Source organism: Lindgomyces ingoldianus (assembly GCF_010093535.1).
Source record: "Lindgomyces ingoldianus strain ATCC 200398 unplaced genomic scaffold BDR25scaffold_2, whole genome shotgun sequence".
NCBI classification, from domain to species: domain Eukaryota; kingdom Fungi; phylum Ascomycota; class Dothideomycetes; order Pleosporales; family Lindgomycetaceae; genus Lindgomyces; species Lindgomyces ingoldianus.
Window position 1 is genome coordinate 2,698,560 of NW_022985163.1, and position 14,788 is coordinate 2,713,347.

The window sequence follows — 14,788 nt, forward strand, 5'->3', positions numbered from 1 at the left end:
ACGGCCCAATCAACCTTGCCGAAGACAGAAAGAACAACCGCATTTTAAAACAAGCCTTTACTTCCCTGCTTGACCCCCATCCCGCGTTTCAAAGCCGACAAGCTCCCAACCCGTATCGCCAAAGCTTTCCCTCCCAAACCACTGCTTCTCTTGCGCTCACAGGCCGCTCGGAGACTCAAACCCAGCACGTCACGGCTGTCTTCTCGACTTCCTCACCTTGTGCCAAACTGACAAGACCTTGAAACTTTCTTCTGCCAGGTTGTGCCTCAAAGACTCCCCAAAAAGACCAATGATCCAATTGCTTCTACACACAGGAATAAAGCTCCCTCACCATCCCTCGATTTGACATGCTAGGTAAAGGATGTTGAGACTACTGACACTCACGACCCAAGCACTTGGCTCAGGACATGGCTTTCACGAATCGACTTGCAGCCTCCAATTCAAACTACTCCCGATCCACTGCCAGCAAGGCAGTTTCAGCCCTGTGCAATTCCCGGCCCGGATCCTCACGTCTTGCCTGCATGTTTTCCACAATCGTGAGATCTGGTCGGCCCCTACCACATGGCATTGACTTCATAAGGCAAAGCGCTCTGTAGTCGTACACGTCATTGATGGTTGTGCTCTCGTATCATTGCTCGCTGTCTTCCCAAGTTGAATTATTTCCAGCCTCACCAACACTACCGCGGCCCGATGCAACACTCAACTTTCCGAGTACAAAATTCGCCGACGTGGGCCGGAAGAAGCCGTGCATCCAGCTACCTTTCCTTCCATCACCATCACAAACCTCCTTGCCTGAACTCAGCGGAAGCATCACCTAGTTGGGATTAAATTAGACCTGCTCTCTATTTCGGCTTCCACAATTAGTTAGTCGCCGACTAGGAACTCACCAGAACAGCCAGCCTCCACCAAATCTTGTTCGATCTATCGAACGAGCACCACTCACGACTAGTTAATTAACAACAAATAACATCAACACAATTACTCAGCCTCAGCCTCCGCCTCAACGTTCTCGTAGCCGCACGCAACGCTACGCGTCCTGGGCGCTGGCTGGCGTGGCAAGATGTAAACGGCGACGAAACCAACTCCTTCCACATAAACATTTTCGCAAGACTCTCCTTTCTCGAATAGGGGCTTCCTAAGGAAACACTTGACCTTTGCACAGATATGGATAAGACAGGGTTTTCTCGGAAACACAGCCACACCCTCATTTAAAATCCCGCGGATCCCGACAACGATCCCCAATCGTAACACACACCTGGTCTTGACATTCCCGCGACTAGAATCCTCCTAAACGACTAATGGATATATCCGTGCGATTTGTAAAATCCTAGCTTCAGCCACGCCACTTGTTGGAATCTTCCTCGAATGCAATGCACATGTGGAGCCATGTTCGACCTCATTCGATGCAGATCCTTCGAAAAATTTCGTTACCGAATAGCCCTGTTAGGAAGACGAGAATACGAATTCTTGAACCCATTTTCTTGATTGGGTCTCGCAGTCGTATTCCGGGATTCTAAAGGAAAGGAATATAACTCTGGCATGTCTACACAGGAGGAAATTCGTAGGTTGTATTTTCGTAGGTTCTTCAACTCTACGTACAGCATCTTTTAACGAAACGGACTGTTATATAACACCCAGCATTCACTGGCCACGCAAAGGAAGAACATGCGTTTCCAAGAGGAGGACGTGAGACTTAGTAACAACGGCTTGCAACTACCTTAAGGTATTGTAGGTGAAAGGTAGGTAGGTAAGAATAAAACGAAATGAGCAATCGACCAAGACCACCAACCCTCAACAATCGCAATCGTTCGCAATCCCATCATCCTCTTCCCCACCCAAACCCCCATCTCCCTTTCAACCCCGAATCTCTCTGTCCCGAAGTCTTCCCCTTCTCTCCACTTCCACCTCTCTGGACCTCCTTATTTCCACCTCCCAATTCCCTAGGACTCTCCCCTCTCGACCCTGCTCCTACGACTCTCTCGTCACCCAATTCCCACTGCTCATCTAAGTGGAGGGCGGGCTGGCTTGGTGCAATCCTAGCTGATGCCCTGAGCCGATCAATCCCCCACGAACCCTGTCTTTTCGCCGAGGGAGGAGGGATGAGACTTGAAGATTGCGGCTGGACATTGGAGGCTAGAGCCGAGGTTGCTGGCAGTGGGGCTCGCGAGGGACGTCTTGATGTTGCTAGGGACGGCGGTCGTGGTCTTGCTAAAGGTTTCCGCGTGGAGGGCTGGCTCTCTTGCGGTACTGCAGCTCTCGAGACTGGGCCTGAGGCTTGAGTTGGCGTTGTTGCCGAGGAGGGACAACGGGAGATGTCCAGCCCCTTTCGATTCTCTTGCGGTTGCGTCTTCGCTCTCCCCGGAGCCTCTTCCGCTCGCCACCTTGATCCTGGGGCTCTGGATCTAGTCGAATCCTCTGCCTTCCGTGGTCTAAGCCTATAGATTCCCGCTTTCTTTGGAGTCTCTCTCTTTCCCTCTCTGAGCCCTGTTCCGTGATTTGAGGTATCATTTGCCACTGATGATCGTCGATCTAGGTCATGAACTTGGGAAAGGAGAGTTGGCACTCTTTCTGGGGCTGGCATCGTTCGCACTGGGTCTGGGGGTTCCACTGTCGGCCTCTCAACTGACAGTCTGCGTCTTGTTCTATCAAGAACGGTTGCAGGTCTTCGTGAGGCAGCGGTGGAATTTGCTCGTTGTCTCGTGGGGGCCTCTCCCGCGGTAGACGCCTGGTTTGTGGGATCTCGCTCTGTTGACGCCCGCAAGGTAGGTACTTCCTCTTCCGTTGAAGCTCGGCGTGTTCCCGCTCGTGAAGGGGTATTTCCCTCTCTTTTTGAATCACGACGCGTTCTTGTTCGCGGGGAGGTCGTTCCAGGTGCAGATGCTCCCTCACCTGTTGAATCATAGTGTGTTCTTTTTCGCAAGAGAGTCGTTCTTGTAGCAGAAATCCCCCTTTCTGTCGCATCACGGCGCGTTCCTCTACGTGAGGGAGTCGTCCCTGTGTCAGACGCTCCCTCCTTGGTGGGATGAATAATGGTTCCCCATTGCGAGGTAGTCGTTGCCGGGACGCACGTTCCATCTTCTGCTGAATCACGAAGGGCTCCTCGTTGAGACGGAGCCGTTCTCGAGGCAAAGGCTCTTCCCCCTTCCGTTGATTCTCGACGCTTTGCTGCTCTGGAAGGGGGTTTTCCCTCGGTAGGTGCTCTCGCCCCTCTTGAATCACGTCGGGTTGGCGCTCGCCATGACCCCGTTCCTGTTGTAGGGGTTCCTCCCCCCGTTTCTTGAGCTGACAAATGTCTTGCTCGATCCTGTGTGGAGGCTCTCTTTGGATCTGCTGAGCTCCCGACTCCCGATCCCATTCTTGGGAAATCTTGTCCCTTGGAGGACGATACTCTTCGTGGGACCTCTGCCGAGGCTCGCCTACCCTCTCCACTGGTCCCATCCCCTTCTCTGATGCCTGGGCTGGAGTGTCCTGGACTCTGCGGCTGAGGCTCGGTATCGGCAGACCTAAAATCCTCCTCTGGTTGCGCCTCTACTCTCTGCACTGCTTTCGCACCTGTTTCTCTACTTTGGACTGACGATCGCCTTCTTTCTTCTGACGCTTGTCTCTGCGGGCCCGGAGCAGGAGCCTTGTTAGCATCTGGCGTTCTGCGATCGCCGGCTTCTCTTTCCGCTGACCTTGCGCCTTCCTCTCCCTTTGAAGGCCTGCGCATAACGTTTTCGTCTTGCTGAATAATCCGAGCCTCATCTGGTGCTTCTGAGGTCCACATACTCCTCTGTCGCTTTCCCTTCGCTCCTTGGTTGGGAGGAGTCTCCTCTTGCGGAATTTGGCGAGGGCTAGTGTGTTTTTTGTCTTCTTTCGGCCCACGAGTAGATGAAGGCGCTTGAAGCCTAGGAGTGGCCCCCTTTTGGTGACAAAGGCCTTGTCGCACCTGAGGTTGATAGCGAGAGGGTTCCGTCGCTTCGCTGCAAAGGGCTTGCTGGCAAGGTTGGCTACAAGGGGTGTATTCAAGCCCGGCTCTCGGTCTGGTCCAGACGTCTCTAGAATAGTCATATCTGGTCGGAGCTGGAAAGTAGATGTCTCTCCGTACTGGGGCAGCAGAATAGACATCTCTTCGTACTGTGACTGGGGCATAGCGAGGGTAGTCATCTCTTCTGGCCGGGGCTGGAGATTCTCTGGAATAATTGTCAACTCTTCGTGCTGCAGCGGCTGAAGGAGCTCGGATATGGCAGTCGTTTCTTTGTTCTGAGACACCTAGAGGAGCTCGGGGGTTAAACTCATTTCTTCGTTCTGGGATGTTGAAAGGAGCTCGGGGATGAAAGCCATTTCTATGTACTGAAGTGGCAAGATCGGCTCGGAGATAGTGGTCATTTCTACGTACTGCGACGGGAATGCATCTCGAGTACTGACCGTCTCTTCTAGATGAGGAGGGGCCAGCTGCTCGACCGCTTGGGTAGGTAGAATAGTTGGGCTCGTATCCCGGTGTTGTCCAATAATTTCTTGGCCTTTGTTGCGTTCCCCCAGGTGCACATCCTGGTGCCAGTCCTGCAAAGGGATATTAGGCGCAATGAACTTACATATTTAGACGACCTCTACTTACCTGGTGCCGCGGATCGAAAGGGCTCTGCTGTAGGTCGGTCACGAAGGAGCTTAGCAGGCTGGACTGAAGGTACGGCATGGAACCGCCCATGTTCAGGTGGTGGAGGAGGTAAAGGCCTCTCCACTGGAGCTACTGGTTCTTCTTTCGGCCTCTCGCCCCAGCCAAAGATGCCTTTCCTCACTTTCGCCTTAGGCAAAGGCTCTGGTTTGGATTTTGGTTGAGGGGTATGAAGGCCCGGTTTTATCCATGCTGGAGTATCTCGAACAGGAGAGGCGGGAGCAGGAGGGTAAAGCTGTTCAGGAGGAACGTCAAACACTTTCTGAGCTTTAACTGGAGGAGCTGGGGGCTTCATGTCTGCTTGAAGGGATCTAACGGGTGGTACCATTATCCCTAGAGCTGAGCTTAGCTTCCTCTGCTGCCCCCGAGATATTGAGCGTGCAGAATGTGTCTCCGGCTTCCGCGCGACCCCAGATAAAGGGAGTCCACGAATCCTCCATTTTTGGTAAGGTTCTGTTGTTGTGTCAGCTTGAGACTCCTCTGACTCGAAAGGGGGTCCAAGAGATCCAGGTTGGCGACCAAGGTCCACTGTTGGAACCCTGGGAAGTCTGCTAGGTACTTGTTTAGGAATTTCCTCGGCTGGGAAAGTAGGCTGATGCCCCGTAGATCGTTGATATACCTCAATGCGTACGGGCTCTTGCTGTACGATCTCATCAGCAGTTCTAGGAGCAGTTGGTTGATGCTCGAGGGACGTCAGGGTTAGTTGTTTAGATAGGATATCAGGAGAGCTCAGTGGACGGTAGATTGCTGTGGGCTCCTCTTGCACTTCGGCCGCTTTCTCTTCAGGCGGTGACGGCTCGTTCATCACAGAAGAGGGCCGTTTAAGAACAGTTTCCCTTCGAGTTAGAACTCGGCTTGGTTTCCTTGGTACCTTTGGCTCGGGCCCTGGTGCTTTAGCGGTTGGAACATGACTTGGACTCCTTGGTACCACGTCTTCTGGGTCGTGCTCTCGCTCTGTTTGCGTCTTCTGCTCCATCATGAACGAAGCGGTTGGGACTGCGTTATAGATATCCAATGCAGCCAGAGGCTTATCAAGTACTGATGAATGCGTCGAAGGAGATGAGTGGGGAACAATCTCCTCTTCAGGAACCATGGTTGGCTCTCTCGACACTCGTGTGGAATTTTTGGATACAGGCGCCGTTTCTTTGCGTGGTGAGGTAATTTCGAGGAGTTCTTCGAAGTGCTCCGCCTCCTGTTCATTGGGGGATGTAGGTCGCAGCTCTAATTCTTCGATAGCAATAGACTTCCTAGACAGAGTGATTTTAGGTTTTTGTGGAGGCCCCAGGTTGATCAAGGGCTCCTCGTGAGGCTCCGATTCGATTTCAAGAGTCGACTGGCTAGTGAAATGTCGTGCAGTCCTTGGCTTTATCTCCTCATTCACAACAGCATCGTCAAGACGAACTGGAGAGATATCCTTTGTAGCAACTCGCGTGAGCTTTCTGGATATTGGTGCAGAAGTCCTTCTACTAGAGGGCTCTACCTGTTCTGTCTTATCTCCTAGTTGCTCTTGAGCACTGACTTCCTGTTCGGACCCTGAATCAGCGCCCATATGCCGTCTAGTCATTCTATTCATGGTGATCGCTTGCTCAAGGCTCCCTTCACGAGTAGTTACCTCTCTTGATACTGAAGTCGGTTTCCTTACAATACTGATTGGAGGTGAAGGAGTCCTCACTCGCGCAGTAGGCTGTCTTGAAACCACAGTGGGTTGTCGAGAGAGCTGCGGGGAAATCAAAGGCCCCTCTTCTAGTAGTTCTGGAGAAGGAGTATGCTCGCGTATCGTAGTTCGTCGAGATTGAGTAGTTGGCTGGCGAGAAATATGAGTAACGCTTCGAGATACAGCAGTCGGCTTACGCGATATGATGGTTCCATGCCTCTCAAATCCTGGGGCCATTTCTTCCATTGCTTTAGGCTTGGGTTCACCCGCAACTGGCTCCTCACTTGCAAATCCAGTTGCATGTCGAGACAGCCCATGGGGAAGTCTTGTAGACGCTTGGCGAGAGGCAGCGGACTGTTCAACATCGTCCCTTTCGATACGTTGGCTTGTGGATCTAGAAAAACGCCGAGAAGGTAGTGACACTAATTCGAAAGATTCAACCTCACCCTCAGGCCCAAAAGTAGTGAGATTCTCTAGTGAACTTAACTCCTGAAGCTGTGTCGCACTTATCGGAGGAGGAAATCGGACCCTGTCAACTATTTCAGGCTCATGCTCGGAGATGGAAGAGGTTCCCGAACCCATGGACTGTTCTAAATCTGGTGACAACGCGGGCTCTCTCTTGACATCCTCCATAGCCTGTCGGCTCGTTGCAGGAGGACCATCAGAGCGAGTGGTTGAACGGAAAGACTCAGGTAATCCGGCTGGCTGTTCTAAATCTAGTGCTGATGCGAGTTCGCTCTCGATTTTCTCTGTAGTCGGACGGCTTATACCTATTGTAGAAGGTCCTTCGGAGACAGTGCTTGGTTCAAAGGATTCAGACAACCCCGGCTGGATCGTGGGTTGACTCTCGGCCTGAATTGGCTCACGATTAAGCTGGCCTAGTTTGCCAGGTGTTCGAATTCTCATATGTGCCTCTATTGGAGAACGGGGCGGCGAGCTTTCCTCCTCGACAATGGACGGCTCACGCTCTTGTCGAAGTATGCGGCGGGTAATAGCTCGCCCAATCACTTCAGGCTTTTCCCTGAGCCGAACTAATGGCTGGTTTGGTCGCTTCTCTAACGACATCTCTTTGGTAAATTGGCGCGTTATTACTCTTTGAATGGCTGTCTCGATGTCTGGTTCGGTGGCGCAAGTACTGTCGGACACGTCTTCTTCAGTAGGAATCATAAGCTGTCTCTCTTTCTTAGTAGGCTCTCTTGAGACTCGCGACGGTACGTTTTCCCTCCGAGAGGACATTTGCTGAATGGCAGGGGCATCTTTAACCTCTGAAACAGAGCTTACTATGCTAGGGGAAGGCTCTTGGTTTGCCGATCTTCGGGTTGGTCGACGAAAGGTCCCCGTGGGTATTTGCGCTGGAGCCTGCTCTGACAGAGTCGACTGCCTCTCTGTAATAGCAAAATCATCGAGAAAAGCTCTCCGTAATGTTGGTTGTCGCGAGAGGGGAGTAGGAATATCCTCAGGTTTTTGGTCTGTAGACAGTTCAGAGGTAAGGGTCTCAGGGCTTTCCACGAGCGTGGCTTGCGTGGTCTTTCTCGAAGGCGTATACAGTGTCACCCTAGTCACCATACGCTCAGTGATAGGCTGTTGCGATTCTGATTCTGACTTCTCAACAGCCATTCGCGTGACTGGTAGCTGAAAGTCAACAGGCTCAGTTCCTGCATGTTCTAGTCCAGACCCTGTTTTGGTTATGGTCGCATCACCCTCACTTCCCGAATACACCGAAGAGCCAGTTTCAGTTGGTTCTCTTCCAAGTCGGCGCTCAAGGTCGTCCACCCGATCTTGAAGCTCGAGAATAGGCTCCGTATATGCCCTAGGCTGCTTCTGGACCTCCCTGTAGTCTTCGGGCTTATAGTTTGGTTCTTGATTGTAGTCGGACTCACTTTCTGGTTCATATTTCGGCTCTCTAATGGTTGTTGCCGACTCTAGTGTAGGGAGCATCTCAAGAACTGTGGTGATAGAGTCGATAGCAGCAGGAAGCTCTGACTGTGCCACCTCGAGCCATTGTTGAATCTCCTCGGGTGGGATGGATTCAATGTCCTGCAATCCTTGGGAGATGGTTGAAACGCATTGTGGCTGCGTTTGAATATGGGTAAGTACTGGACTGAGTCGCCTTTCGTTGACCTCTTGATCTAGTGTTCTCGGTATTTCATCGGCGACAGTATCTCCTGACTTGTTTCGGAATTGGGTGGAAGGTCTTGACAATCCAGTGGAGACTTTGGTGAGCACTCGTTCGAGAGGGTCAAGACCCTCTTCAAAATATTGACGCTCTCGCAGGTGGACATCAAGGTCTTCCGCGATGGTATCTAGCTCATCCATCAGCTGGCTGCGTGCCTCCGATAACTCTGTCAATTGCCTGCGAGTCTTCTGAAGCCAAGAGTCTTCGGTGGGCTGGCCATCTTCGACAACCTTCTCTTCTCCTATTGGAGGAGTAGGTCTTGGTGAGATTATTGTAGATGTTGGAGGGGAGTCTTCAATAGGTGCATTCAGGAACTCGGCTTCGTCTTGGATGCTCGGCCTTATGTCAAGATCGACGCCAAGGTCATCGGCAGCGGAGTTCACTAAATCGATCAACTCTGGAATCGACTTCGTGCTCTCTCTTAGGCTTGATCGCGAGTCATTGAGATTCGGCCCAACCTGCCCTGGCTCGCCCACATTCAACTTTTCTACAGCCTTAGGAGGAACATACGGACATGGAGGGATATAATCACACACTTGTGGGTAGTTGCAAGGTGGAGGATACCCAGAAGGGTCGTGCTTGCAGGGTGGAGGATTACATGGTAAGGGACGACAAGGCATGGTGCAAACACTACTATCCCTGCACCGGTCGACAAGGTCTTGGGATACCCTTCGCAGCTGAGAAATGCTAGGTTGACCGGATCTGATATTGCTGATTACCTGCTCCAGCGTATTCGCATGCTCTGTGATAATGGCGTCGATGATGACACCGAGGTCTTTAGCAAAGGTATCTCCACACCTGTCTGGTGGAATGCACTCAGAATGGTGGTGACGGCGTGTTAACCTACGACTGCAGGACTGGACATATTTCTTCGAGCTTGATGTACTCGACGAGCTTGCCGTGGATGAATCTGTGGTGGCACGCTTTTGCCTTGCTTGGTGTTTTGCTCTTGTCGCTTCTTTAGGCGCAGTGCTGGTGCTATTCGTTGCGCACTGACGACAAGGTTTTGCGGAAGCTTTATCTCGATGCTCATCCTGCTCGAGATTCGAGAAGTGGCCACAGGAGCGTTTGGCCCAATCTCCAGGATCTCGTAGAGGTCTTGTTGTCCTGAACGACCCACGAGGTTTGATTCTTGCGCCAGGAAAACCGAAATCTTTGGTCACGCGTCGCCCGTAAGAGCCTCGCCAATCAACATGATCCGGGACGAGAGTATCATGGTAACCTTCCTCCACGCCAACAGCAGAAGGAGGAATAGCAGCAGGAGCGGTGCTTTGTCGAAAGAAACTGCTCGGTGTACTGCTGGAGCCATCATGACTAAATCCATTTGCGGGGACCTCGTCCAAGTTTGCAGTCGTTGCGATGGGCTCCCCAAAGTTACGAACGTATGTCTTGACATCCTCATCTTGGCCTGCAGGGGTAGGTTTTGAAGACATCCGTCCAAGTTGTAGTCGAGGGTTAGAAATCTCGGCTTGATCTAAATGAGCGCTGCGTAATTGTTTCCGGCTGGACTGCCTTGAAGTTGTGGTGTCAACTTGGTGGGTTGGCACACGGTGACGGTCTGCTTTGGACTCTTGCCTTGACTTTCGCCGTCTGTCTTCGTAGTCTGGGGTCTTTTCTGCCGCTTTGCCGGACTGTTTCCTCCAGGAACGCCTTCGAAGATCGCGATCAGTGTCCTTACGTCTGGCTTCCCGAGCTTGTTTGGGATCATCCGGAGCTAGAACGTCATCGATCTCAGCAGCGCTCATGGATTCCCGTACATATTGACGTCTCACAGGTTCTTCAGACAAACGAGATCGGCTAAATCTCTTAGATTCTTCAATGGCGGCACGAGCGGCATTAGAAAGATCATCTAGCTTGGTGCCCTCACCAGCGGCTCGCTGTGCTTGAGCAAGGTCCTTCGTAGGTTGTGGGGGTTCTTCAAGGATACTTGCCGATCTACTTAGAATATTTGCCTTCTCTTCGACTGAAGAGGAAGACGTCGCTGGAGGGCCTTGGTCTATAGTGACTTCTGCCGGGCGATCGTGGGATTTCCATCGAGATGGTGTCTTGCCTTTGCCACCATCCTGGGACTCTGATGTTGTTCTCGCGAAGGCTTTTGGACCTGAAGATTCCTGCTTCTGCCGGATGAAAGGGTTTATCCGTTGAGAAGAAACAGGTCGATGGGTAGGTTCTGGGGGTGGCCTTGGAATTGGCAAAACTGAACCAGAATCTTCTCGCGTCAAACTATGCTCACTTGTAGGACTAGGAATACGTGTCAGGCGAGCATCTTCATCTGTCGATAGACATGGACGGGTGAGCTGGGCGTTCTCGCTTTGCGTCTGGGTGGTTGTTGATCCACCTTTAGCGATCGTGGTTGAGACAGGAGGCGGAAAAGGAGGACCTGTACCAGACTCTGAAGCTTTGCTTTCGAAAAACCTTTTCACAGCCTGCACCGAAACTAACTTTTGCGGATGCTTTGGAGGTTCTGAGGGCGCTTGGATAGCTGATACAGCGACTGCTCGCTCAGGCTCAGGTGGAGTAGGCCGAGTTGTGAATTTGAAATATCCAGATGTTCGGGGTCTGCCTTCCATGCTACTGCCCAGTTGAGAAGGTGGCCCCACTGCGGTAGGCTTCGGCTCTTGGTATGGAGACCTAGGTATTTCCAGGATTTGGCCATAGGGGTTCTTACCTTGTAGGTACGCTGGAGACTTTGGCCTAGCATTGGTAGCTTGCAGCTCGCCCAACTCTTGTGGAGGTGTAAGCGTAGGGTGGAGTGAGGAACGCTTCAATAGCCTTGGCTGTGGCTGTATTGGTTCACTAGTTCGAGATGCGGACGGAGGAGAAACGGTACTCTCGCTACGTCGAGAACGTACAAAGGGCTGCTCAGTTTGCTCGCGGGTCCCTAGGTCAGTGCGACGGGGAGCAGAGGCAGTCAAAGGCAGCTCGAAGCCTCGTCGCATGTGTCCAACGCGAGCTCGGGTGTGTGTGTGATAGACTGCTCTTGAAGGGAAAGTAGGTGACTTGCTCGAGGGTCGGTAATACGGTTTGGAATGACTTAACGGAAGGCAAAAAGTGAGGATAACTAGGAATGAAAGTGAGGCAAGAATGGTAGCGCTTTGGGGGGATTTGAGTGCACTCAGATCCAGGTTAAAGGGAATAGAAGCCGGAGCTGTTGAAGTGTTTTGATGGCTCGACAAGCCACTTCTATGTTTTGGTCTCTGCAGAAGGAAACTACGCCTCTGCACCAGGTACTGTACACATGTCGCAGTCCTATCCTTGGAAGGAAAGTCTATTTACATAATTACTTCAACGCTGCCTGCAGGCTCTCCAAGACCTAGAGTTTTCTGTCAGCTGGCGTACTTGGGCCGTCGGGTAGCAACCCATTGACCTACCTCAAGCTCGATCTTGGCCTCAGCAATGTCCTGCTCGCTTCCGCTGCCACTGGCAATCTTCTGGGCCTCGGTGATCTGGTTCCTGACGGCCTACATAAGCGTCAGCGCAGGCCCAATGTTGCAGGGTACGTGACCACGGTGCTTACCTCTGCGCTGAAATCCTCCAGTGGAAACCCCTCAACTGCATTGATGCTGAGTTGGGAGCCAGGCTGAACGACAGCGAATCCTCCCGAGACTGTTGTAGTTGTCAGCACACATTATTGCATCCTTTTGAAGCCGCAGTATCCTCGGCGGATCGACGTACGGAAGAACTGCTTGCTGCCGCCGCTCTCTTCAATGATCTCGACCAAGCCGGGCTTCAGTTGTTCGATGGACGGGACATGGTTTGCCAGGACACCCATCTCTCCCGTCTCGGCGGGAATGTTAACTTGGACGCTGCGTAGTGGGGGTTGTTAGTACACTATTGCATCGCTCGGGAGTGTCGGTCGGGCAAGCGGGAAACGTACACGTCTTGCGACTTGTAGATAGACTATGCGGCCAATTCGATCAGCTTCAGAACAGCGCTCAGCAGAAAAGGCGCATATGCGACAAATGCATTTCCTCGTCTACGAATGGATGGAGAGACATACCTGGTGCGGGAGAGCGAGGGAGAGCTTGATCTTGTCAGATGCGACGTCGGCGTAGCCCCTTCGCTGAAGCGGGCGGCAGATGGCAGCAGGCCTTGCGCGGAGGGCGGCTCTGGCAATGCGAAGGGAGCTCATGATGGACTGAGGCGTGGGAGGGATGCAATTGCTAGATTGCCAAAGCTTGCGCTGTGTTGAACTTCTCTCCGGCCAAATGAGCTGCGGCTTGGCAGTTATGTAATCACTATCGCCGAAGATTACCCGGCCTGCAGATGTGAATCTGACTTGCCCATCGACAAAAGCATGGCTACTCCCAAGGGTCAGGGTGCATCTATTTCACTCATCGGCAAGTCCAAAAAAGGCTGCCGGTTGCTTCAGTATAAAGGTGAACTTGACATGGCATTGAACCCTTCTGGCGAGCCCAAGTAGCGCTCTCAGCTCCTAGTACGGTTCAAAATCCCTCAAGACTCTTAATGAGGGTTGTACCTCCACCTTCCAGCTCTGGTCTTCTGATGACTACACTCTCATGTCCGTACTTCGCGTCGAATAGCCGTATAAATTAGCCACAGGTCTAGTCACGACCGGAGCGTCGTTTTCCGAGGAGGCCAAATATGTTCCACGCACACCACGCTGTCCACGAAAAGACTGCAACAACGATCAAGAAGCCTACCCACATCGGAAGGATTTTGCGGGCCCGAGCGGGTCCGTAAGGCATACCAATGTCATGGCCGGCGATAGGACGAACGAGAAGGGGCCTCTCCCCAGAAAAGCTGGATTCCGTCATCTCGGGAGGTTCGTCAAACCCGCTATCCTGATGGGGAGGCGGTTGAGGATGGTAAACCTGGCTGTCTTTAGCTGGCGGAAGCTTCGGGTCGCTGAAAGACCATCTATTATACCTTTGCTGCCATGTCGCTGCATACTAAGGGTAAGCTCCCGTCCTAGTGGCAATGAGAAGTCCCGATTAAGTCGTGTTTGGGGTTTCTGTACGACGTTGAGCTCTGCGAAGCAACAGCGTGCTCCTTCTCAGAGACTGCGAGGGGGCTGAACTCCATCGCAACTCCGCCTCAGTTCCGCCTTGTGTGTTTAGGCGCCTCTTTTGGTTGGTCGGAGCCTGCAGCAGAGTACCTCACAATCTATTTGGTGGATTGCGAAGGACAAGCTTTTGGGGCCTAAGCTTCTCTTCTGCAACCGATGAGATCGACATGGGCATGGACAACGACACCGCAATTGTAACCTTTCTCATCGTCACGATGTATTACACACTTTCACAAGGGAACGCTGTGTGCAGCAGGCTCCCCAGCCTCCGCTTTGGCGAGTGACGCATGATGAAAGCTGAGAAACGAGCTTCCTTGCATGCTGCAGTCCGTTTGTCCACACTGCCCTGTGCCAGGAGCTCGCACCATGCGTCCGGTTACTCACTTGCAAGCCTGGGTGAGGCTTCTAGAGGTTACCAACGGCCAAAGCAAGGCATTCCGGTTTCTTCCATGACGTCGGAAGCTGGAGACGGAGGCAACGGCTGCTGTGCACAAGACTCCGCCGCATTGATGAACTGAGATCTTGCCATGATCAGCTTATGCATACCATCACGCAGATTCATTCTCCAATGCACCACGCGTTTGCGGGGTTGCCTGAAGTGGTATAGCTGGTGTGAGTCTGTTGGTGGGCGGGGTTGGCTTGGTGGAGAGACATTGTTGAAAGAACATTCGCGAAACCGTCCACCTCAAAGGGTCGACATCTCGGCATGCATTCCACCACCAATTCACGGCCCGGTCTTTGGTTTGCGCGCTTCTCTCGGGTCCAGCCTTGCCTGTGAGCAGCGTTCTTGCCTCCAATTGCAGCATATCATTCACCATTCCCGCCTCAGCTGAGCCGTCGGCCGCACTTTCCGTTGGCCATGAGCAAACCAGAAGAGTCAAACTTTTCCTTTCTCTGCTTTCCAGAATTCCGTGATTACCAGTGAGAGACTTGGTGGAGTTCAAGCCCAGCCGTTCTCCTCGGTCGTAGTTCCGTCATCCGCGTTCTCAATATGTGCCCAGCTGCACCTGCATATTGACATGTAGAAAACCAACGCATTCCCAGAGGCACTGCCCCAGACTGCACGCTACTCCTGCTGACCACGTCAGGAGCAAAACATCCCCTTTATTGTTCTATTTCCTGTACCCAATCCCTCCCCTTTCCTAGACGTTTCCTCATCCTCGAGTGCCTTCCCCGGGTTCTTTTATATCACCTGATTGGAAGGTGTAGAGTTGCAGGGGTCCGAGCGGATTTATTGGAGCTGATCGGAGGGCTTCGAGAGGCACGCTCTTCGAC

The 14,788-nt window shown here is 52.5% G+C and overlaps 1 protein-coding gene across 1 annotated transcript; it reads right to left on the reverse strand.

Moving 5' to 3' along the window:
* Positions 1-11,620: 11,620 nt before the first annotated feature.
* On the reverse strand, positions 11,621-12,830 carry BDR25DRAFT_45803 (epsilon subunit of F1F0-ATP synthase N-terminal domain-containing protein). Its single transcript, XM_033698599.1, has 6 exons — positions 12,485-12,830; positions 12,362-12,384; positions 12,160-12,290; positions 12,002-12,090; positions 11,856-11,945; positions 11,621-11,797 (listed from the first exon to the last, which is right to left on the reverse strand). Exons 1-6 carry the CDS (start codon positions 12,614-12,616, stop codon positions 11,765-11,767), a joined length of 498 nt encoding a protein of 165 aa, XP_033554178.1. The 5' UTR covers positions 12,617-12,830; the 3' UTR covers positions 11,621-11,764.
* Between the last annotated feature and the right edge of the window lie 1,958 nt (positions 12,831-14,788).